The sequence below is a fragment of the Episyrphus balteatus genome, chromosome 2, assembly GCF_945859705.1.
Source record: "Episyrphus balteatus chromosome 2, idEpiBalt1.1, whole genome shotgun sequence".
Taxonomy (NCBI): domain Eukaryota; kingdom Metazoa; phylum Arthropoda; class Insecta; order Diptera; family Syrphidae; genus Episyrphus; species Episyrphus balteatus.
Window position 1 is genome coordinate 77150281 of NC_079135.1, and position 26073 is coordinate 77176353.

The 26073-nt window shown below is 29.6% G+C and overlaps 1 protein-coding gene across 1 annotated transcript; it reads right to left on the minus strand.

Annotated features, from left to right (window-relative positions):
* On the minus strand, positions 1 to 24291 carry LOC129909290 (uncharacterized). The gene is made up of 12 exons (XM_055986367.1): positions 23951 to 24291; positions 22536 to 22871; positions 16712 to 16900; positions 16341 to 16647; positions 10803 to 10899; positions 10331 to 10731; positions 9755 to 10266; positions 9213 to 9692; positions 5736 to 5915; positions 5521 to 5670; positions 4228 to 5460; positions 1 to 2841 (listed from the first exon to the last, which is right to left on the minus strand). Exons 4-12 carry the CDS (start codon positions 16527 to 16529, stop codon positions 2781 to 2783), a joined length of 3303 nt encoding a protein of 1100 aa, XP_055842342.1. The 5' UTR covers positions 16530 to 16647; positions 16712 to 16900; positions 22536 to 22871; positions 23951 to 24291; the 3' UTR covers positions 1 to 2780.
* Positions 24292 to 26073: the final 1782 nt, after the last annotated feature.

Here is a 26073-nt window from a genome sequence, read left to right on the forward strand (position 1 = left end):
TTTTTTTTGTGTTTTTTTTTTATTATTTAATAATATTGTTTTATATCTCCTTAATTCTATATCTTCATATTTATTCTTTAACTTTATGCCATTTGCATAACCACAACTTTTTTGTTTTGTAATAATTTTTTTTTTGTATTTTTATTTTTAATTTTTTTTTTAAACAAACATTAAATATTCATTTTTTTATTCAATATAATAAAGCATAGATATTCGTGTATCTATGTAAAGTTCTTTTCTCTTTTTTATTTTATTTTTTTTGTTTTGTTTTTTTTTTTTATAAATGTCAATTATCTAATGCAGTTAATTTTTGAAAATGTTTGTTTTCGGAAATTTTATTTTTATTTTATTTTATATAATAATATTTTTTAACTATCAAATAAACAATATTTTTTTTGTATTTATTTTTTTTTTTCTAACATTATACACGTTTTCAAAAGCAATCAAAATACCACAACGGGTGTTTTTTCACAAATTGGTATACCGATTTTGAAAGTATGTGATTTTTTTTGTTGGTTTACTATTTTTGGTTTTTAACTTTGTTACGTTTTGTTTTTTGCAAATGTTTCATTATATATATTCATTTTATGTACGTATAGATATTATTTTCTTGTAATTATTTTTTCCTCATCGAAATAAATCTTTTTATATTTTTTTATTTTTTTGATTAGATAATTAAAAAAAAAATATACGGTGGTCTCATTTTAATCAAAAAGATTTACAAAATTATTTGTTAAAAACTTTATAACTGTCATTAAAATAATTATAAATATATCATTTGCATTTTGTATTACATATATGTATAACTATTTTCTATTTTGACTTCATCTTTTATTTTTTTTTTTTAACTTTAAGGGGTTTTTATTTTTGTTTACTTCTTAAATTTAATTAGAGTGTTGTTTGTTTTTCTTTTGTTTTGTTGAATCTAAGAATAATTTTGATTTATACTTTTTATTTTTCTTAGCTGTGTTTAATAACTATCCTGATTTACACAGCGCAGGGTTAAACACTGTTCTGTATAAGGTTATGTGTATTCCTTTTTTTTATTTGAATATTTTTCCAAAGCATAATTTGTAAATGTTTATTAGCTTTTAATCTTTTGATCTTAGCATTATGAGATTTAATATTATTTTTTTATATAATTAAGTCCTTTTTGTGATTGAAAAATTATATAGAAGCAAAAAAGCAGCGCCCGGCTATTTATTAAATGGTTCATTGCACATTTCCATTAAGAATATAATATACGTTTTCGAAAACAAATACAGTACGAATTTTAATGGAAGGGAAGACTATGAAAATAGTAGTTCGTTGAAAATTCAAAACCAGGATAAGTATAAGCAAAAAATTGTTAAACAATGTAAATATTTCTTTGTTTATGTATAAGCAAATTTGAACAGCAAATAACACAGATTTAAAACGTTGGTAGTAGATAAAAGCGCAACTTAAAGAATATTTTATTTTGAAAATATACAAAAATACTTGAAATCATTTATATAAAAATATAAAAATATGATTTGTGCATGTCAGTTGTAATAATTTTATTTTGTTTTTTTTCTTTGTTTTTTATAATTTACATATTTGTTTAATGTTTTAATATTTTTAAACTTATATTTATGTTAAAACTCAGTCAATTAAAATTATATAATAAGTCACACGGCCTGTATAACTTTAATTTAATTTTTTAATTTAACAAATTAAATTTTTTATTTAAACATGGAAGATCAAATTATGTAGTCGCATTGTACACAATCCTCTATAGTGGGTTTTTATCTATGCACTATTTATTTAATAGACATCAAAAATTTAATATTTATGTAATCTGTTTTGAAGAGATATTCCATTAGATTGATATCAGAATTACAGACAAAGAGCATTATTGTAAATAATCTTTTATTAAAACGCGCCGCAGCCGTGTTAAATTATATAATGTTTCTTTTATACTCGCTAAAATATGTCTTGCTAACCATTCTTTACCATTTTTAAGTCAGCATTTCATTGTTTTTTTTATTTCATTGATAAATTTAAGCCAAAAAATCGGTTAGTTGTTATTTATTGTCGTAACAGAAAATTATAATTAGCATATTTTCTTATTGCCCACAAAACGTTGAATTGATTGGCATACATACTGGGGCTCTTAAAATCATTGCATGCCAAGCAATACAAACATTTCGCAGCTTTTTTTTATGTATTTTTTGTTTATTGATTTAAGTTAGTTTGAATTTAAATTAATTAAATAAGAAAATTAATTAAATTAAAATCGACAAAAAACAAGAACATAAATGAAATATTAGTTTTTTTTTGTATTTATTTAACTTGACTTACAAGTGTGAACAAGACCATAAGGTAAATGTAATAGAAACTTTCGTTTGTAGTGTGAATTATTTTTTATTTATTCATAACAATATATACCTGATAGATAACTTTATTTATGTATTTATTTATTTTTTGTTTGTTTTTGTATTCATACTTTCTTAGTTAAAAGAAATTTAATTTCTTTTTTTTTTTTTGTTTTTAATTTGTAAATAAGAACGTGTATACATTTTTTTTTTATAAAACTTACTAGAAATATGCGATGAATTATAAATTTAAGCTTTTAGCAAAGACAATTTCTTAAGTGCATTTTTTTTTTTGTAATTATTATTATTAAATATATAAAACTAAGTCCTTTTTTGGCTTAAACAGACTCATTTAATAAATTTAATTTATGTTGTTATTACATAAAAAATATATATATTTAACAACAAAAATCTCTATATATTCCCTACAGTAATAAACTTCATTCACAAGTAACCAAGTGTAGCATAGGTTTTCACAAAAGTTGTATCGCTCGATGAAACATCCCTGCAAAAAAAAACAATGATGGTTTTAGTAGTGTTTTAAAAAATTGTTATTCATTCATTCCATATCTCAAAAACTTTGCACGTTAGCGCCATTCTATTTCTAATGCTAGATTCGAATCAAGAAGGTCAAAGGCCATTACTATAATTTGGTTTCTATGGAAAAATATTTCTCGCCAATATTATTTTCATTTACGGAAAAATCGATTTTTTTGTTGTTTTTTTTCTCAAATTTTCTCAATATTTTTTAAAGCAAAAGTATAGTTTTTTTTACATAGTCTTAAATAAAAGGTTTAATCTAAATAACTGCATTCCAAACTTTTCAAAAATTTTTTTCGGTAACTTTTTGATTGAAAAATAGGCTATTTTTTCAAATTAAATTCGTCAAAAATCCAAAAATTTACTTTTTTCTTAAAAAACACTAAAAATAGGTAAAACATATTACAAAGTAATTTTTAACCAGGTTTTGTTAAAATTCAACCATTTTTGTAATTTTGCATTTTTCTCAATTTGAGATTATATGCAAAAAAAATGGTTTGAGTAAACGTTTAAGACCTTTCTACTATCTACAACTTTTGTATTTAACTTTTTTCGATAGGAGGTCTAAATTTGTACCTTACTCTTGAATATGTGAAAAAATAGAACTTAAAAAAACTATGGCATGCATGAACCTCTTAATCGTATGTGTAAACTTTTTAACTTAAACACATCTTATATCGACTTTAATATAAATAAGGTGGGATTGAAAACAAGTTTTCGGACCAGTGCACCACTATCGTAATTGTTTTTCAATGTCTGTATTAATTTTCTAATGTAATATATGTTAATTGTTAATTTTGTATCGTAGTATATATTTTTGTGCTTGTGTTATTTACTAACCACTAACACATGCACATATGATGAGCCTCTGATTGTAGATCGTAGCTTGCTCTAAGCTCACTACATCGGAAATTTCTGAAGTGTAAAAAAAAAAAAAATAGAACATGGGCAATTCTAAGCAACTGTGTCCCAGTTGAAGCGAATTTCGAAAGTCATCCCTCTATTGGTTCAACTCTTATCGTCCTTACTTTCATACTCCAGTTAAATTAAAGATTAATCTTTTAAGACCCCATTATTATATACATTATAAGCTATTCAAGACCTCTGCAAAAATTACTAGTTTTTCACTCTTACTAATATTAAACTCCTAAAAATGTTAAACACATACAAGTTTCCTATAAATGTTGCAGATCTAACAGTTAAAAACAATTAAATTTGACCTTAACGCCAAGACTGGTTTTAAAATTTGTTAATAATAGAAGTAACCAAAATATACAAGGACAAGGAATAAACTGTATAATTTGAACAATTATGATAACAAAAATTAAAGTATTATATCAACAAAACTTACTCATCCTCCCAAGGACAAACAGTTTTATGATTGGCATCACCCTCTGGCTTAGCTTGCGCACCAGAAGCAGCATTTTCAGGACCAGTCTTGTCAACGGATTTTCGAGTTTCCGAACTATGTTTCTTTCGCTTTTTCTTCGACTCTTCGTTTTCCGGTTTCTTTGCTGGTTGCTCAATTTCATCTTCAACCGGATCAATATCGATTTCCGCTAAAGGTGCTAGCGATGGTGCAGGTGTTGGAGCTGGCGCCACACAACCAGGAGTTATAACATCATCAATATCATAATCATACGACTCAGTTCGGCCCTCAAACTGAAGACCTTCATGGTATTCATCGGTTGTTGGTGAAAGCTCTTCATGCAGAAGAGCTTCTTCGTCGCACATTTCCTCTTCTCTAGGGTCTATCGGAGATAGTTGTAGATCCTGGTCAATGTTTGTATTTTTAACAATACACAGTGCCGTATTTGGTATTGCACTTGAAGGAAGCTCTATTGGTATATCGGCCTCAATTGGATCGAGGCATGTTATAATATTAATTGCTTCAGATTCCGTTTTCATTGGAATCGAAACGTCTTGTTCTTTCAATTCAATTAAACTTTCAACTTGGATTGATGGCGCCTTTTTAAGGCTACTAGAGGCGTTGGCTATTGGTAATTTAGTATCGTTATTAGCTGGCCAATTACTTGAATTTGACTTAGCAATCTTACAATTATTCGTTGCACTTTTGATTTCATCTAATGCCATTTTTGAGCTACTGGCAGGAATGTCAATTTCCTCTGCAGTTTCACCTGACAAAGGATTATTTATTTCAGGAGTTGGTATTGGTATATCAAATTTAATATCGCTCTTATCAAGCAATTCAGGTATCTCAACAGAAGTAGAAGCGAGATTTTGTGTTTCGGAATTTGTTTCCATTTGTATCAACTCAATTTGTACTTCAGTTTGCACATCGGCTGCATCTTTAATTTCGTCATCAGGATTGTCATCAGGCGTTATTTTTTGTTCATCATCATCTTCTATAGCATCATCGGTTGAAGTTGTAACTGTTTCAACAGATGGTTGAATAGTATCTGATTCGAGAGGTTTGTCTAGGACAACAGATACAACATGTTCATTATTGATATTTGTTGTTGATTTTTTAAGATCTTCAGAAGAGGACAGAAATGACACATCTTCAGTATAAATTGGAACGTTGAGAGATGTTGCTTTCATAGATCTGGCATATTCCGATATTCTTTGAAAGATAATAAGAAAAATTGAAAAAAAAGTGGTTGTTTAGTGATAAAAATCTTACCTTGGGGTCAAAGTCACCGAAGCTCTTCGTTGTTCGGTAAAATTAGGCATTAAACGTTTTGAGCTACTTTCACAGCTATCCACGGTATTTTGTCTTAGACCACAAGACCTTCTCATACGATCAGAAACATCAGATATATCAGATGAAGTACTTTGAGAAAAAAATAAATTTCGTGTTAACTTAGTATTAAAAAGGGTTATAAGTAATTTTCAAACCTTGGTAGTCTTTTAGAGGTCGTTTGTGCAATTTGAGGTTCTTCCTGTTCCCAAGGGCAAACAGAGAGCTGTATAGTAGATGAAGGATCTTGGCTTGGTTCGGGTTCATCCCATGGACATATGGCACTAGCTGATTCTATGGTAGTTTCTAGCTTATCCACAGCAGGCTTTGTTCCGTCCCTTTAGTGAAAAAAAAAATAATATAAATGAAACATAGCTATAGTTGGATAAAATGACTTTTGTATGATAAATGGAAGTTAGAAAACCAAATATAATGTGCAGTTATTAGCTAATTTTAATAACAGCTTAGAAACTTGTATGTCTTGTCCTAATTAGATAGTGCTTATTTTTTTAAAGCTAAAATTCAGAATCAAAATTTTAGAAAAAAGGCAAACAAATCAGTAGTTATGATCCAGAATGTATGAAAGCTTCAGGGGAAGGGTATAGCCCGACTCAGGACAACACGACTTTGTACACCCCAACTCACGACAGCCCGATTCAACCCATAGCCCGACTCAAGATAACCCGACTCATCGCAACTCGACTCAGGTCGAGTTCTTACCGTCGAGTTGCGATGAGTTGGGCTATCTTGAGTCGGGCTATGGGTTGAATCGGGCTGTCGTGAGTCGGGGTGTACAAAGTCGTGTTGTCCTGAGTCGGGCTCTGCTTCTACTAGCTTCAGTACTAACTACGTACGAGGTTTTTTTTTCTAAAAACTGGAAAAAATCATAAACTTTGTTTTCTTTATAATTGGTCTAGTTTCATTGCAAAAATTTCTATCAGATACTTCGGAAAATTTCTGATAAGATGTAGTGCGAATGAGAACTTAAACTATGAATTTTCGGGGCTATGCGCTAAATTTCTTCCAAGGTATTCAGCGACAGGAAATACATACGGATTTTTTTTTTCTTTTAGTGCAGCCACGACATTCAAATCATGAACCAAACCGTCAGCAGAAGCGCATATGAATTTTTGGTGGCACCTTCAACGCAAGATATTAAGGTTTGATGGATATACTCAAGACAACAATGAAGAGAAGACCCAACCCAACCTAGGAGGTATTAGTCAAAACCAACAGTACGATGACGGAGAAATCCAAAAACAATATTGAAAACTTTAACAAATTCTAATAAGACTCCGTTTTTAGTTTTTCTAAATATTGGAAATATGGCATTTCGGGTCCTTTCAAAAAACTGTCATTAGTACAGGAAAGTTAGTAAAAAAACAGGCATTTTGTGGAACGAAATATTGGGAGGCTGATTTTTTCAAATCTGAAAGTAGGGTATTAGAAAAGCTTAAGTCCTAGTTGTCGGGACGACAACCACCTGGCGAAATCCCCCATTTTGAAAAATGCGATTTGGCGTATATCTACTAATATACGACTCATACCTACATCGCATGACTTTCAAAAATATACCAAATTATTGGAAATTTAATGGTCTATAACTTTTACTGTTTAAAAAACTATGTACCTAACTAACACTGGGAATTATATAATCTAAAAAAAAACCGAAAAAAAAAAAATAAATTAAAACAACTTAAATTCAAAACTATTTCTGAGAAAAATAATTTATTACAAAGAAAAAGATAATAAAATTTTCAAGAACTTTGGTCTGACAACCATTTCTATAGGACCTATAGTTTTGGAGATATAGAGCGATTCGCGTTTTTCAAAATGGCGGATTTCGCCAGAAGGGGTAGCGTCCCGAAAACCAGGACTTAAGCTTTTCTAATACCCCTCTTTCAGATTTGAAAAATTCAGCCGTCTTGTATTTCGTTCCACGAAAAAGTCTATCTTTCCTGTACTACATCTACTATTTCTAAAACATAAAATTTTGAATGCTTAAAGTTTATCATTTGAAATGATTGACAAAATATAATTATTATCTTTGTACTAAAAGTGGAAGTACGTTCGAGCCAATAGTGCATTTTATTTAACTTCGAAATAGTAAGAAACGTGACGAGGTTATCTCGCTCGAAAAATAAGACCGTAAGTGAAGAACAATATGATACGCGAATTCAAATATGTAGAAGGAAAGAATGGCTAAAAAACTCTTGTTCTAAAAGAACAATTGGTGGAGTTTTTACGAAGATAATGTCAAACTTTAATTACACTGGTCGGCAAAAAACTAAAAAAATTCGCGATCAAGAACCTTATAAGGTGATTTTGATTGACTTTAGTGTGCTGAATTCAAAACTGTTAACACATTTTTTCTATCACGTCTAGTTTTTGAGCTATACTCATCACTATTTTCGCTATAAAGCTTCAAAAACTAATTTTTAATTGAGTTTTTTTTTTATGTTTAGTCAAAAATATATATTTTCCGTAATATGTTGCTCTTTATAAGTCCAAATCAGAAGACGCAAGATGGAATTTGATTCAAAAAACCATTCATTACTTTGAAAAAAATAATCAAGATTTTGAGATATCTATCATAAATTTCTCTTGTCAATATCTTTGAGAAAAAAAAATAATTTTGAAAAAATATAAATACCTTTAGGACGTGTTAATATGGCGTTTTGAGATTTCATAAGTAGTTTTACAAAAAAAAAAATGAACGGTTATGTAATTCGATGTCAAATGTTCCCAAAAAACGCGTTTTTGACCTATTAATATTCAATTATTTCAAAAACGTGACGTGCCAGTGAAATTTTGACTTCAGATTCGGACTCAATACACAAATTCCTCTCGAAAAGTAGGGTTTGGTTTTTGATCTATATCCGTTGACGACCAGTGTTATTAAATAATATGCCAATTCTAATATAAACTATAGTTGAATGACTTCGTGTCAAATCAAATAAATGTTTTCTTTTTGTCAGAACGTTTGGTCCATGTAAATGGATCTTATCTTATCTCACCCCTGAAGGTAGATTCTAGAAAAAAATGAACCGAAAACGATCATTCGTTGTTGAAATACGATAGAAAAGAAGTGTCAAATTTAGATCAAATTATTTCGTTTTTCAAGTTACATGAAGCAAAACGTTCGCACTCATGAAATCGTTTGTTCGTTTACGTGATACAGAAGCTCATTGAGAAATGTTAAGTAATATCAACAAATCTAGCTACATATAAATGAATTCAAAAACTATAATATTTCATTTTTCTATATAAACTAAGTTTTTCTCTTGTTCACAAAATAATGTTGATATTTTCTACAATACTCAACAGACACTTTTAACTGTTTTCTTCAATGTAAAAAAAATACAACAGAGAATGAAAATAAGATAAAAAAAAACCCTTCATGTTTAAAGTGTCAGCACTCTAAGCTTTTAAGAATCATGAGTGTGTTTCAATGTCAAAAGTATTACTTGATGCTCTTCTTCAACAACATCTGTATTACCACTTAAACCAATGTGTGTGTAGGTAAATGTTATAAATAATATCAACTGCACTACACCACTTAACCTACAAAAAACTAAGAGCTATGGATTGATGATCAAGTACGTGTTTACGACTTAAAAGAAAATCAAACATACCTGTAGGCAATCTCAGACAAATTACTTTGACTATGAGAATGGGGGACTTTACTGCCTGCATCCTTTATTCCGATTACAGCTAATTCATGAACCGAACCCGAAAGACTTCGGTCACTACCACGACGACGAGTTAAATGTCCGGGCAGTGGGACAGGAGCACTTGCTGCCGAAGTACCACTAGCATGTGATTGGCTAGATAGAGTTGCAGTATTCACAGCCGTTTTCTTTTTAACACCAACTCCACCAAAGTTGAAGAATCGTTTTTTGTGCAACGGCTGTATGCCGGTAGCCAAAAGGTTCTTATAATGTTCCGATCGAATAAAACGGGGATAGCAGTCCTTTTTCAGCAGCAGCATATAAATATGTTCAGCAGCAGCGTCGAAAGTGAAACGAGAAGGATTTTTTAAGCCTTTTTGAACAATTTCCATAGTTTTTCCGTCTATATTGATCTCACAAGGAGCTCCAGGCTTCAAAAATTCTCTGTAACGATCAAAAAACGTATATTTTACAAGTTTAGATGAGATTGTCAAAGTTAAACTTACTCATAGATTTCTGTGACTTTTTTGGAAACTTGCGAATGAGCCGAACGTCTGAGACGATTAACAGCTATCCAAAAACGTATATTTTCGTGAGAGTATTCCTTCTCGAGAAATGCAGTAAATTCATGCAAACCAGTTGGATCGGAAACGAGCTCTTCAATAGAAATAGCCCAGCGACGTACTCGTTTTTCTGTTGGAATGTCGACAATAGTGTTGTTAAGCTGCCAAAATGTAATGTCTTCAGATACCCATGGATTGGAAGGAAGGACCGGTTGCAAAAAGAAATCATAATCCGCAAATGTTTCGGAATAGCTGACTAGACTTTCACAAGCTTGTGACATTTTCATTCGGGTACGGGTGAGGGACTTTTGAAAATAGTCAACTTCTCGCTGAAGATCTTCAACGGTTTTTTTCTTAGATTTCAATCCTTGTCGATCACGAGATGGCACTGGGCAAGGTTCCAAAGGTGTAAACTGGCCGGGTGGTGGACGGTGGACACGCCAATAAGCACGCTCCTATGAAACACAAATTTATTATTAAATGAGAAAGAACTTTCAAAAAGTTAGATTGTGTATTTACCTGTGAATCTCCAACAATTTTGTCACCTTTTTTTCGTTCTTTTGCCAATCGAACCTGTTCATCGGCTTGCATCGAAATGAAATCCCATTTGCCTTTGAGATTTTTATGCAAACTAGCCAAGGCTTCGCTTTCATAATCCTCTAAGGCGTGTCGTTGTTTATTGCGTAGAGATCGTTTTGCCAAATAGATGGCATACTCTACGTTATCAGGTGCTTTATGTTGCCATGGCCAATAGTATGGAGTCTGGAACCGATAGAGTGATGAGTCGTCTTTAACAACAAGAGTTTTTGTGTCATTGACAGGAAAAAAATAACCGTGCAGACACAATTGATTAGCAATATTAAGTGCTTCCGATTCTTCAATCATCAAACGATCCATTAGCCATTCAATTAAATCGTATCCTTTAAAAATTGTAGTTTTATTGTTTACGTTTCCCAAATAAAAATTGATATTAAAATTGACCAAAACTTACCCATAAATGCATAGGGAATTGATGTTAAAAACATTTTCTGCTGTCTCACTGGAACTCCATGCTCAGGATCTTGCATTTCTCGCACCAAAGACTCCATCTAATTAATTAAATTAAAACGAGTAGAGGGTTTTTAATTTTTTTCAAATTGTATTTTAAATTCCACAAGTTAAAATACATTCGTTTAAGACTTTTTGTTATATACAAATTGCAGTAAGTTTCAAGGGAAATAAATTAAAGGAATGAGTCAGAATAAAAGCAAAAGTCGAGAATCTCGCTCCACAGCCAAATAACTTCTTGCTTAACTAGGATCTTAGGCCCAATACAGAGAAAAAATAGCTCAACAAGCAGCAGAAATATTTGGACAATTTGGTTGGAAGATGTGAATGGTAACTTAGAATAGTGTGGCCCATCTATAAAGTAAGAGGTTCTCTCACATCCCAAATTAAATTTTCAAACAAACTCATCAGAAAGGTCTGCACAAAATTTTGAAACCGTTGACTAATAAAATAGTCAACTGCTTAAAAGATATTGAAAAAATGTAGTTTTTTCATTAAAATAATTTCTTTGATCAATTTGCTTTTAAAAATAGATAGGTTTCATTTGTAAAACAACCAATACAAAATAAATACAATTTAAGGTGAGAGTACTTTCTTAAGCTTTTTTTATCGACGTTTTAGCATGCATTACAATTGATAAAAATCAATAAAGTTAAAAAAAAATTCAAGATTGTCGAATATTCAAGATTGAGATCTTAAGGGACGTTTTGTTCACACTCGATTATCTTTTAATCAATGATTTTCGTATGGAATAATCCTTGGTTAGAAGATAACCGACTATGAACAAACTGGCCCTCATAAAAAATGTCGGAGCCATAATAAATTACCCTTAAACAATATAAAGTACTAAATGCAAAAATTCTATCCGTTTGTAAAGTACGTCATATGAATAAGACTTCTGCAGAATATAATATGGTCCCCCTTAAGCCATAACCATGTTTGCTTCCTTTTTTGTAAATAAATCACCAATCTCTGTTGTTCAATCACTAAAATATTGACAAAAGTTTAGAAAGCATGCTTTAATGACTTTGTACCTCCAAACGAAGTATACCATTTTAAAAGAAAATTATTAAAAAAAATCATATGCGACAGTATTCCTAGAAACTTTAATCAAATTAAAGGAAATATCATAGGGAGTGACCCACAAGCCTTAGCTACCAAGTTTGTAGGAAACCGCTTGTGTGGTCTGATTTGTAGCTCGAGTTTTTTTTACTTCATTAACTTGCCCTAAAGAACCTATACAATACATATCGTTCCATAGGGTTTGTTAAGAACTTAGAACAATTTGGCTTTTTCACGACGATAAGTTTAAATAAGAAAACATTTGGTAAAAGCTTTTCTTGATTTTCGGCATGGAAAATAATAATGGAATGAGGGAGGCCATTTGAAGTTTATGCATTATACTTACGGTGACCATATTTCAGGAAGCCAAACCCGGGACGGATAGAAAATTCGTTTGATCGCTTTGAAAATATTGATTTTTCAAAAAAAATTTAAATTTTTTTTTAAATGAGTTTTCATAATTTTTCCTTTTTTTGATATCAAGATTTCCTTAACGATTTTATGGGAGCGTTTTTGTTGAAATCATTTAAGTCGTTTACGAAATCAGAAATCAAGAAAATGGTTTTTTAATAATGTCTATTAATAACTTCTAAAAAAATATTTTTTTAATCAAAATCGGGAGAGCTGTTTTTTAACATTTTTATTTAAATGGTTTTGAAATTGTATGAACTTTAACACAACTTTTAACATGTCCTTAAAAGTTTTGAAACTTATCTGGGTTCTTTACTCTTCCATATGTTGTTCTTTATTCGAAAACATTTTTTCAGGTGTACCAACCTGACAAACAGAAGCTGGAACTAAATAATTGACGAACATTTAAAAAAACTAAAGCCTAGTCTAGAGGCAAAACTAAAATTTTCATACAAAACCAGCACAACGAAAATTTTGCTTTTCGTTGCACAGTACGCAGCTTAGGCAACGAAATTCTTACCTGTGCTAGAATTTATGGAGAGTTTTTAATCGTTTTTTTTACTTTGAAAATTTTTCGTTTTGCTTCAGCAGCACTCTAGAACAATTTTAATTTCCAACCACTGTTTTCTTGTTTTCCGTGCAAAGTATTTAAAATATTGAATATAAAAATCAGAGAATGTGCAAATACGGGACAATCACGGGACAAATTACAAAATACGGGACACTTATACGTCCCAGGTTTCTTAAATAAAAACCCGGGACAAGCTGTAGAAATACGGGACAGTCCCGGGTAAACCGGGACGGATGGTCACCGTAATTATACTATACATGACTCTGAGAAGCTCTTGTTCCAACTTGTAGCGAAGTGTCGAAAAACTTTTCATTGATGTAAATATTAAATAACCAAAGAAAATTTAGCAAAATTACACTTACAGGAAATTTTAAACAATTACTTTTTTTTCATCAAAATCAATTTTAGAAAACTTGACGAAAATATATTTTTTTTATCAAAACTACCGAATGTACAGAATACAAGGTTCTCACAACAATATTAATTTGATACTTTTTGAAATAATTATTTCTACTGAATTGCCTTTCATGGGTGTTTCCAGAAGAAATAAGTTTGTTTTTACTTTTAGTTTTTTACTTTTTAGTTCTAAACAAAAAATAAAATGTTAAAACATGTTACAAATTTTTTTGTAATCATCAGCAATAATTCCATATATAGTACAGCCAAATAAGCGATTTAATCTCTTTTCTAGCTTATTAGGGTATTTTACTTTCCACACACAGATATGTATTAAAATAAATTGCACGACTGGGGTCGCACGTACTTGCTCTTATGCTTAAAGTAACTATAATGTTAAAGCTTTTTATTCAAGAAATTTAAAATTTGATATTTTGAAGAAATTTCATAAGTAGTATAAAAAAATTAAATCTGTTTTTATAATTAATTAAACTCCGTTTTAAATTATCTTAAAAAAAAAAACAAATATGCCATTTTATTTCTTGTATAAAAAGGTATTTTTAGAAAAAAATTTTCGAAAATTGTAGGAGCCGTTTTTTAAAAAAATAATTTTTTATGTATAAAAATTTTTTAACATTTTTCAAAAAAAAAGTTGGTATGCCATTTTGAAGAAATAATTAATTTACACATAAAAACTTAATTTCAAAATTTTTCATTGATCCGTTTTCAAAAAATTGATTTTTCAAAAAAAAATTTTGAAATATTTTTTAAAAATCCAAAAATGGGTTTTTTGAAAATTTTCTAAATTTTTAATATTATCTTTACTTACACACGTTTGTATAAAAATTTTCATTTAAATCGGGTTAATGTTGTACGAGATATTCAGAAACGAAAAAAACCGTTCTATGACAGGTACCGTTAATAACGGTACAAAAAATATTTTTTTATTTAAAAAGTTGGCTCTTATGTGTAGTACTACACACAAAAATTTTAATCAAAATCGTTAGAGCCGTTTTTAAAAAAAAATTAACTTTTCTATTTCCGTTATATGGCAGGTACCGTTAGTTTTGGTCATAAAAAAAAAAATTTCAATTTCCCCTCTAGGGAATCACCAAAAACTGCTAACTACCAAGTTTGAAGAAAATCACTTCACTCGTTTAGGCTGCAGCTCCAGATAGAGACAGACACACAGACAGACAGACAGACAGACAGAATTGCCGGACCCACTTTTTTGGCATTCTCCATCAGCGTAATGTCATGTCAAATTGTTATCTCGAGTTCGATTTTTTTACGAATCCTAAACTTGCCCTATAGTACCTATATCGCAAGTAAAAATGTGTAACAAATTTCAATCGCATTTCCATAAAATTAATTATTTTAAAATCAAATTCCGTTCACAGGTGGAAACGAAAAAGGAAATTTTCAAGAAGAAATTAAAAAGGAGGCTGGTTTTTTTTTACTATTTATATAGAACTAGTTTTTTCCTTAATTATATAGAAATAAATTGCACGACTGGGGTCGCACGTACTTGCTCTTATGCTTAAAGTAACTATAATGTTAAAGCTTTTTATTCAAGAAATTTAAAATTTGATATTTTGAAGAAATTTCATAAGTAGTATAAAAAAATTAAATCTGTTTTTATAATTACTTAAACTCCGTTTTAAATTATCTTAAAAAAAAAAACAAATATGCCATTTTATTTCTTGTATAAAAAGGTATTTTTAGAAAAAATTTTTCGAAAATTGTAGGAGCCGTTTTTTAAAAAAATAATTTTTTATGTATAAAATTTTTTTAACATTTTTAAAAAAAAAAGTTGGTATGCCATTTTGAAGAAATAATTAATTTACACATAAAAACTAAATTTCAAAATTTTTCATTGATCCGTTTTCAAAAAATTGATTTTTCAAAAAAAAATTTTGAAATATTTTTTAAAAATCCAAAATTGCGTTTTTTGAAAATTTTCTAGATTTTTAATATTATCTTTACTTACACACGTTTGTATAAATTCATTTAAATCGGGTTAATGTTGTACGAGATATTCAGAAACGAAAAAAACCGTTCTATGACAGGTACCGTTAATAACGGTACAAAAAATATTTTTTTATTTAAAAAGTTGACTCTTATGTGTAGTACTACACACAAAAATTTTAATCAAAATCGTTAGAGCCGTTTTTGAAAAAAATTAACTTTTCTATTTCCGTTATATGGCAGGTACCGTTAGTTTTGGTCATAAAAAAAAAATTTCAATTTCCCCTCTAGGGAATCACCAAAAACTGCTAACTACCAAGTTTGAAGAAAATCACTTCACTCGTGTAGGCTGCAGCTCCAGATAGAGACAGACAGACAGACAGACAGACAGACAGACAGACAGACAGACAGACAGACAGACAGACAGACAGACAGACAGACAGACAGACAGACAGACAGACAGACAGACAGACAGACAGACAGACAGACAGACAGACAGACAGACAGACAGACAGACAGACAGACAGAATTGCCGGACCCACTTTTTTGGCATTCTCCATCATCGTAATGTCATGTAAAATTGTTATCTCGAGTTCGATTTTTTTTACGAATCCTAAACTTGCCCTATAGTACCTATATCGCAAGTAAAAATATCGTAAGAACTCAATTGGTTTAAATAGTTGTTCAGTTGTAGAAATTAATTCATCAACCGTTTAAATTGTTTAAAAAAAAAAAGTACGTATACACCACAGTTACCCAAAAAATTGTTGGTTTTTTTTTAATAGACTTAGTTCGTGATGTTCAATCTTTAAGATTGATAATGGAATCTTGATTTGATAATTTCGAAATTGAAGTAAGATTATAATAAGCTATCGTTCACATTTGGGAATCAAATTATTTTGTTCATCTGTGAAGTTAACTTTAAAATGTTTTTGTTTTTTTCTTCATACATTGTTGAGAACAAAAACCCTATACAAATATTTATAACATACATGCACACAAATATAAATTTATGATATGAAAGTTATTTTTCTAAGAAATATGTATGTATAATTATGAACTTTAAAAACTTACTTTATCAAACGCTAATGGACGAGAAAGTTTTTCGATAGTTTGCTGACTTCCAACAGATATACCCATGAGTGCTGAATTTTGCTGTTGAGGTTGTTGATGTTTTGCAGATTTTAAAAGGCTTAAGTTTGGCTGTTGATGTACGACTAATTGCCTATCTTTGTCTGACGATACACCGCCAGGTGGCTCCATGACCACAGGATAGTACAACTGTGCCCTAATTGGCACAATTTGGGAATATTAAAAATTATTATTTAAAAAAAAGTGATTTATCCGAATTCCATTGTATCTTTGTGTATAAAAATATTTGCTGAAAAATAAAAACACAAAACATGAACAAAAAAATCAAATGTCTTACAATAAAATTAACTTACAGTGCCTCATTTTTAGTAAAAACCGAATCGTTGTTTTTGGCTTTGTTTGATGCACAATATATTTGTTATAAAGGCAACGTATTTATTTGATAAAAAGTCGCACAAATGGGGCTGCGACCTTATCAGATTATTGCTTGCTGGTTCCCGATCCAGCCCCGGGCCCATTTCTGGCTTACTTCCACGTGAGATCTGAAAATTAAAATTTATTTTATTTTAGTTTTTTTTCAGCTTTTGAATAATTGTTTAATATAAAAAAATAACATATTTATTCTATATATGTATTTTTTTTTTAATATACTTCAGGCTTCGTACATACACATGTTAAAAAAAATGCACACATGACACCTCAATTTCTTTGAAGCATTTCCAAGTTAAATAAAATAAATCGTTTCCAAAACCACATTTGATTACATTCACAACTCTATATATCCATCCCTTTGTTTGAAAAATAAGCATTGACAATTTCGGAATATAAATATTCCAAGTGCATTATAAAATAAGATGTTTATTATCTGCTCAAAACATGTGTATAAGATCGTTTTCTTTCATAAAATTCTCGTGTTTGCTATTTGCCAAGAAAAACATAAACGATTCTTTGACTTTCAAATAGTTGTTTACCTTGTTTACTTTTTTCTTATTAAGTATACACTTGAATAATTTATTCTGATAAATATGTAGCTAGCGTTGAAATCTATTTTTCAGCTATCAAATTTTTCAACAAAAAAAAAAAGGTTACACATACGCCATAGTGACCCAATTCGAAAATAATGTATAAAACAGGCTCGTTTTTATGCAAGTCTTTATCTTTCTTTAAAAAATTGAGGTCTCAATTGAAAACAGGTTCTACAGCCATTTATTTTAAAGTGATTCATTTATGTACCTGAGGGTTGACCTCAGAAATCGGTGACAAGCCTTCCGGGTTTTGTAGTGTTCCAACTGAATGCTGATGTTTTGCTTTTGCTCAATCCGAAGTTTTTCCGATATTGCGCTGATGTCACATTTTTTTTGAAAACAATTTTTTTGATCAATTTGAGGCAGTTAAAGAATGACCCCTTAATTTCATCAAAAACACAACTGTTTTAAACAAAGCAAAATTATTCTATATTTGTTTTGACTTGGTGACACGTGAGAACTGATTTTTTAGGTCTTTTTTTCCAATTTACGCAAATAATGCATATATGAAAGGACATTACATTTATTACATGCATATATTTGTCCTATAAGAACACACATTACAGGAAATGATCTCAAATAAAAAGTGTGGATCATTTTGTAAAAAAATATGAAACGTTTTAGTTTAATAAAATAGTAAACTAATGAAACCGAATAATTTTTATTGCGCGTTTGGGGGCATCAACAAGATGCGGTTAACTAAGAAGTTATTGAACTTAGCTTGATGGCTGATTCTTTGACCCAGAATAGGATTTATTCAGATCAAAAGGGTGTTGTCTGTTAGAAACAGTTCTGCCCCAGGCTCAACTAAAAAAAGTGTGCATATTGCACTCATTCCGCCGACTAATTTTGACGCCGTTGTTTCATTTTCTTCGTCTTTTTTTTCACACTTTATTGCGATAAAAAATATTGAGTTGAAGCTAATTTTTTTAGTATTTATAGGGCGAAATTCAGAGTCGTCACTCAAGTAAATTTTTTTCTCAAGAACAAGTAGTCTGAGATGAGTGTTTGCTCATGCATTTACTTCAAAATTTCCTCAGATGGTATTTATAAGTTGAAATCGAAGAAACCCTTAGGTTTTCTTAACATAACGAGTAGCTTTAATGGGCCAAACGCAAGAGCAAATAATCACTTCAGCAAAATTTTTACTTGAGTGACGACTCTGAATTCCGCTTAAGGGGGGCTATGGTATGTTTTCGTGAACTTTATTTAAACCACAATACGGCGATGGCAGCGGAAAAAACTATAAATTCTGTGCACCTTATAACTTGTTGCTGGATTATTTAAATAGTTAAATAAGTTTAACAAAGGTTAGGTATAGTGAAATAAGTAACAAAATGTTCCTTTTCACATGACAAAAAAAAACTTCATTTAAATATCTTATGCAAAAATGCTGTTTTTGTGGATGAAGAGGAAACATGTTTTGTTTCAACTGCATTCGTGCGTTCCCTCAAAGTACATATGTTTTTCATGCAAACAATGCATATTTTGTTTTGCTAGATTCTAATTTGTTGCATGAATATACAGGTTAATTGTACCTCTTTGGAGTATTAAGAGGCACTAATCTCACATTTATCACCGTTTCACAGAAAAAAAAACTTTCCACTACATATTAATATTTCTACAGAATGAAAAAAAATTTTTGCTGTTGTTATTGCTTCTGAAAAAAAAAGAATATTTCAAAAGAATTTCACAGTCGCAAAATTTTGCCCATATTATGTTTAATAATAGTGTTATTCTTTTGAAAGTGGTTAGCTGACATGCATTTAAGACGTTCTTAACGGACGTGTGGGTAATCTCAATTTGTAAATTTTCGAAAATTCGTACTTGAGAAAACAATGACGAATAAATCAACTTAGGGTCCAGTATAGCTATCACTTAAATGCATCATTGAATTTTTTCATTTGCAATTTTAAGCTGGAGAAGCAAACAAAAATGGTAATAAAGGATATCAGCATATGAAGATAATGAGATATAGAATATTTTTACTTACAAAAATAATTGATTTTGATGTAAATTTTTCAATGATAGCTATGAATTTCAATGTTAGCTATAACTGGTCCCTTAGACGCGGGTGGATGCGATTTATTTCAAACTTGGAATCTTAAAATAAAATAACTTTGTTTAGGATCAACAGTAAAGAATGACTTGGGTTAAGTTCATGCAGTCTGCAGCTGTGTTCAAATTTTCCTTTTTTTTAATATTCCCCATGTTTCAAGTCCCTTACTATACTATGGGTCATAATATTGTATTCAAAAGAGTGTATGTCAAAATACTGTATTCAAAATTCTGCTTGTACAAAATACTGTATGACCAAAATACTTTAATGCGAAATTTAGCATTTCAAAATTCTGTTTGGTCAAAATACTGCATTTCAAAATTCTGCATTCAAAATGCTGTACAAAGGCAGAAAAATCGTATTGATTATTTTAAAAAATGCGCACTTTTTTACATTATCAAAATTATTTTTCAGCCTTATTTACAGCATTTTAAAATACACAACTTTAAAAATACAATTTTTGCAAGATCAAGGTAGGGTTGGGGTCAAAATTCTGATGGGGTCAAAATTCTTTTGTCAAAATTCTGCTTTCAAAATTCTGCTTTTCATAATTCTGTTTTTCAATTCTGTAAAATCATCTACTTGAAAAATTATCTACTTATTTGATTACTTACCTACATAATTTATCATTCTTTGAATGCATATTAATTTTTGTTTTATAAATGAATAAATTTGAAAATATTAAGAAAAGGTTTATCCGAAAATAATTCAAAATTTTTTAATTTATCAAATAAAGATGAATATTCAAAAATTTGAATAAGAAAAGGAATATTTTGTATCAACAACATCGGTTCCAATAAGTTATAGATTTTATATGAAAGAAAGTCAGTATATGCATTTTAAAAAATATTTGCGACACTTAAACAAAAAAATTTAGGAAAGTACCAATGTTGAATTATATTAATAAGCAGTATTTTTCTTTAGTCAGCGCATATGCTATAAAAAAAAACAGAATTGGCAGAATTTTTTTGTTCAAGTATAATGCTAGCAGAATTTTGAAAAGCAGAATTTTAAAAAGCAGAATTTTGAAAAGCAGAATAAAAAAAAAAAAAAACAAAATTTTGAAAAACTGAATTTTCGTTAAAAAAGCAGAATTTTGAAAAGCAGAATTTTGAAGCCAGAATTTTGACCCGATCCCATCAAGGTATCTTATCAATTTTACTCCTACAACAGGATACCAGAACGTTCTTATAAACTTCACTTAAGCAATTGAAGTTGCAAATACATGTTTTTAATATTATTTTCATCTTTTTCTCCTTGTCTTTTTTATCAATATTGCATACATTGATTTGATCACCAACTCCATCAAATTGTACAATGATCATTCAAAACTTCCACGAATATTAAAGCAATTTTTTAAGCTTCTTTGATATTTTTCTAAAATACAGTATTTTTTTGTATATCTCTATATTTTAAGATTCAGTATTTTAAAATTCAGAATTTTTACCATACAGTATTACGATCATACAGTATCCTACAGCATTATACAGGAACTGAAGTTTTTTATGGAAATTGCATGGAGTTTTGATCTTTGAACAATAAATTGTATTCAATAGCAATGGGCAACAAAATTTCATATCAGTAACAGTGCAATCATTTCTTTTATTTTTAAAACCAATGTTATTCAAAATTTTTTTATATAAATAAGATTTTCCACTAAAAAGCGTTGGTCGATTTTGAGTTTTTTTTAATTAAAAATATTGAAAATTATATCATAACAATTCTAAACTGCAAAATCGGATTTAAGTGGTTTTTTTGTTGTGCTTTTACATGCTTAAATTCTAAACAAACAATTATAATTTACTTATTGCTTTATTCAGAACCCTCATATAAAAGAATTTTATTCTTGAGGCATCCGTTCGAAGAAATTTTGTTTCCGATTTGTCTGAAATCCGTTCTACCGAGGATCCATGACAAATAAACTATAGTGCGAAAATGTAAAATACAAAACATGACACCGCCAACCGCCAATTTTTTCAGAAATATTATCAAACATTTATGGATCACTTCTTATTATTGTAGAGCCTTAAAACTTGGTACATGTTTGAGCTGATGGTTTATACAAATGAAAAACCGAGGGGCGTGGTAGCCCCCATTTTCTCTTAATCGATATGAAGCACTATGGAGCATTCCTTATTGCTGTTAAATCTTGAAAATTGGTTAAATTGTAGAGATGATGGTTTATATAAGGGAACAAATATGAGATTTTATATTTAGGGGGAAAGGTAACAGCATTATTATAATACAAAATTATAGAGCATTATAACTTGGTAGAACGGTAGCGCTGTTATTTTGTACTGAGAACGTGTTTTTAAAATGTTTGATTTTCTATTCAGAAGGCGTGGTACCCACCCATTTTGAAGTATGTGAAACATACTCACATAACTGATTTAAAATGCATAGGAAACATCAAAAACTTGAGATTTTTTTTACACAATACCAACTTAATTACAAAGAAGTGCAATGAATTTAAAATTTTTTCAGCAATCCGGTATAAAAAATAGTGGAAGCTATACAAAAACAAAGTTGTTAAAAAAAGGGTCAATATAAAATATGGTTTTAAATTTTGCTAGTTTTTTCTTGGCAATTTTTCAAACTATGTATTTAAAAAACGTTCATTAATAAAAAATTGCCAAGCAAAACAATCAACATTTAAATCCAAATCTTTTTATTTTAGTGCCTAAAATAAAACATAAGACGAACTTAACCCTTTTTTTAAATTTATGTTTTTGTTGAGATTTGATTTGATATTTGCAGAAAACGAGCAAAAAGAATTGAATTAGGTAAAATAAATAATATAGGTACACATTCAAATAAGAATCTTGCTTCATCAATAATGATTTAACTTATTTCATCATAAATAATTATAAGTTTTAATCTTTGAAATGACCTTTGTTCAATGAAAGACACAAAAACAAAGGTGGGTTAAGGCATAAAAAACATAAATTGTTTTTTTTTTTTCAACAAAATTTTCTTGAAAATTCAATGTACCTTAAAATTTAATTAGTTTTCCATCAAATATCTTCTTTTTGCAGACAAAAACCCTTGAAAATATATTTGTTTTTAAAAAGAATAAAAGAAAAGAACACTCACCAACCATTAGCCAGCCTGATTGATCAGTGGATATTTTCCGAGGCCCTTGAATTTCACACCATGCAAAATGATTTTCAAAAATGTATTCGTTATACGAGAAATGTTGTCCTTTTCCTTCGCGCTGTTTGTCTGTGTGTGTGTTTTTTTTTTTATATTTTCTTTATTTCAAGAAAATCCATGGAATTTCCCAAAATAATGTTTTTTTTATATTTTATTTTTACGTTTTATTTTTTTTTTTTTTTTTTTAACAATTACGATAACAACACTATTTCATAATTAAAATCACACACTTTTTCCATAAATCTTATTTTGTTTCAACACATTCTCAGAAAAGGGCTATTTGAAGAAGGAAAAAAATGTTTATGGTTTAAAAATATGTGGAAGGCATTTTTACATTTTATTTTATTTTTTTTTTTTTTAATTTAAGATTTAAACTTAGAACAAGGTTTAGATCTAAAAATTATAATTAGACTTTAAATTGTCATCACAAGAGTTATGAAACAGATCCAAAGATGCTACACTCATCGTTGTCGTCGGTCGTGCTCCCTATCACTCTACATCCACACGCACATAATGTATAAGATAGCTAAATGAGCGTATAGATAGATATACTATTTGCATCTAGGATACGAGTACCTACGTGCATAATGCAAAATGTACATAATCTTATTATCCAAAGGTACCTATCCGCCTATTTATGAGTGTGGGATGATGAGATTCGTTTTTTTTTTTACTTAATTTTACATTCTGCCGTAGTTATGAAGAGTTAAAAAAACGCGACACTGATGTTGAACGAAACGAAAAAAAAAAAATCTCGGCCACAAACTAACAGCTTTTCAAGTCAATAATTGTGTTATTCACAATTTTCTTTAAATATACACATTTCTAGAGACATGCGCTATACATATTTATATGACTATTATGCCCTTGGTTCGTCCAAATGTAGGTATGTAAGGCTTAAGATTTCTGCAAAAATATATCTTTTTTTTTTTCTTTTTGGATTTTCTAAGAAAACAGAAAAGCCTTTAAATTTGTTTTAATTTTTCGTCAGATGTGTCTAAATTCACTTTAAAATTTATTAAAAAAAATTATCTTTTTATTGGAATGCTAAAGAAAATTAAATATTTTCCACCATTTAATGAAAAAATATATCTCATAAAATGTTAATGCCGTCCACAATAATCTTAACAAAATTTATTTTTTAAAGATAAGAAAATATTAAACAAAAAAATAAAACCCATAAAATAATTTGAAAAAAAGAATAATTGCGCATTATAATTAATTTTCAGTAGGCGAGATCAGTCTTCTTCCACATCATGGACTTGGGAATTTTCACTTTTATATTTTCATCATTTTTTTTTTTTCTTTTCACTTTGAAATAAAATTGCACTTTAAACAGAAAAATGTGTTTTTACCAAAATCCTTTTTGCAATTCGTAAAATATTTTTTGTTTTCTTTTCAAATTTATTATTAAAAGAGGAATTAAAATAGATGAAAATAGTTTAGGAAAAAAACTGAAAAAAAATTCTGTGTTAAAGGATATTATTCATCGCGTAAACAGCTGCAGAGCAAACCGAGTGGACTTCTTGTAAAGAAATTTTGTTCGAACTGGGTCTGGCCTGGAAAATTTGTATCTATTTAATGGAAAAATAATTTGGATGGTCTTTTTGCTTGGTTCCTGCGTAGCAACATGCTCATTGTGAACGCGCACATCCTCTTCGGTGTGATAGAGTGGAACGTGCTTTCCATGACTGTGTTTTTTGTTTTTTTTAGGTTCCAGCTAAATGTTCTCTCAGTTTACAAAATAAATTCAAGCATTTTTTGTAATAATTTAATGCGCAAGTACGAGAATATCCAGATGATTGCTAGAAACGATATATACACCCACAATTTGATAAGCAATATTGTTTTTTTTTTCCCCGTTGGCCAAAAAAAGAACTACCACGAGATACTAGAAGAATAATTCCAGGAAAAATAGAAGAGTTTTTGGGCTATGAAAAAACTTGCGAAATGAAAACATTCGACCGGATTTTTGTTCCATTTTCTTTTTTTTTATATTTACATGTTATATCTATTGGTTTACTTAAAGAAAAAGTGATTTTTTTTTAAAAGAAAGCAAATTTAAGGTAAACAGAAAGTACTTTTTTGTAAAAAATTTGATAGTCGAAATCCGTGTTCTAAAGAATAATCGCAACGAGTAAAAAGATGCACTGTTTCATTGTGACTGTTGGAATTTAGATCAACATTCTACAGTCTATGTGTCTAAAATCAAAACCGCATTGTTTGTATAGTATGTGTGTGTTGTTTTTGGAGACTTTGAATACAGTGATTCTCAAACTGATCTCGATTCCATTGAGATTTTGAATAGAATAGATACTGTAAATAAGCATTAAATTTGTTAATACCTACCAGTTTCTTAAAAATAGTGATTTTTCTAAAGAGCAGTTTAAGTTGTCATTTGAGGGTTTTGCTGTGGGATAACATTCGATGGAAAATTAAAGGGGAAGGAAAGCTAAAAGAATCATTTTTAGTATTTGTAATCCGCGTTTTTATTATGCTACATAGAGTGTAATTTTTTTTTTGATAAACATTGAAAAATCGTCAGTATCCCTAAAAAAAAATAAAAAAATACTGAACAAAAGATAATACGTTTTGAAAAAACATCTAACAAAAAACCGTCTTGCCCCCACATGGGGGTAAGACCGCCCTATCAAATTTTGTTGGTAGAAAGACCGTTTCTATTGTTTTAAATGCAGCCTATTTTTAATAATGACACAATTATGCTATATTTTCATTAGTTCTCACTCCAGCACAAGCTTTTTGGTACCATCTGGTACACATTTTGCACTTAATCCAACAATACTTTGGATTGGTTCAAGAAAACAGTTGCAGATAGAAGGTACAAATACAATCTGCAAAGTCCTCTTAATCAGAATCATCAATTACAGTATTGTTTGGCGCAGTATTGTTTGGCGCCTGTTGCTTAGCTTCTTGGAAGATTTAACGGTGAACTTCTTTTTTCACTTTGTTTAAGCTACCAGAGCTTACAATTTCGCCCATGGGCGGTCTTGCCCCAGTCATATAATATTTGATGTTCTGTAGTATTTTTTTTTTTATTTAAATTTATGACTCCTTCTTTCGCAGAAAATACTTTTTAATATTCACTTTCTATTATAAAAAAAAGGAAAATTTAAAAATTTTAATTATTTCAGTGTCAAAAATACAACTGACTTTTCACATAAACGATAACAATTTGATGAAAAATCATAAAATTTACCGAAACTCTTCGGGGTCTTAACCGAAATTGCTAAAACTTACAGACGTGATCGATCGTACCAAAGGGCACCTATTTTATATTGCAAGTTTTGCCAATTTTACTTTTTTTCATACAACATAGTACGAAAACCGCCTTGCCCCCATAGGCGGTCTTGCCCCCACTTCCCCTACAAATGTGAACTTCATCTATAGATTTTGCGTACTGGGAAACGAAAAGGATATTAAAATTTTTCGTGTACGGTTTCGTTACGCTATGAAATAA

Coding starts and splice junctions, on each gene's coding strand:
- LOC129909290 (XM_055986367.1), bottom strand. CDS start 16,529: ATGGAGCCACCTGGCGGTGTATCGTCAGACAAAGATAGGCAATTAGTC. Junction 9,693..9,754: donor AAAGTCACAGAAATCTATGA/GTAAGTTTAACT, acceptor TGATCGTTACAG/AGAATTTTTGAAGCCTGGAG. Junction 5,671..5,735: donor ACCTCTAAAAGACTACCAAG/GTTTGAAAATTA, acceptor TTTTTCTCAAAG/TACTTCATCTGATATATCTG.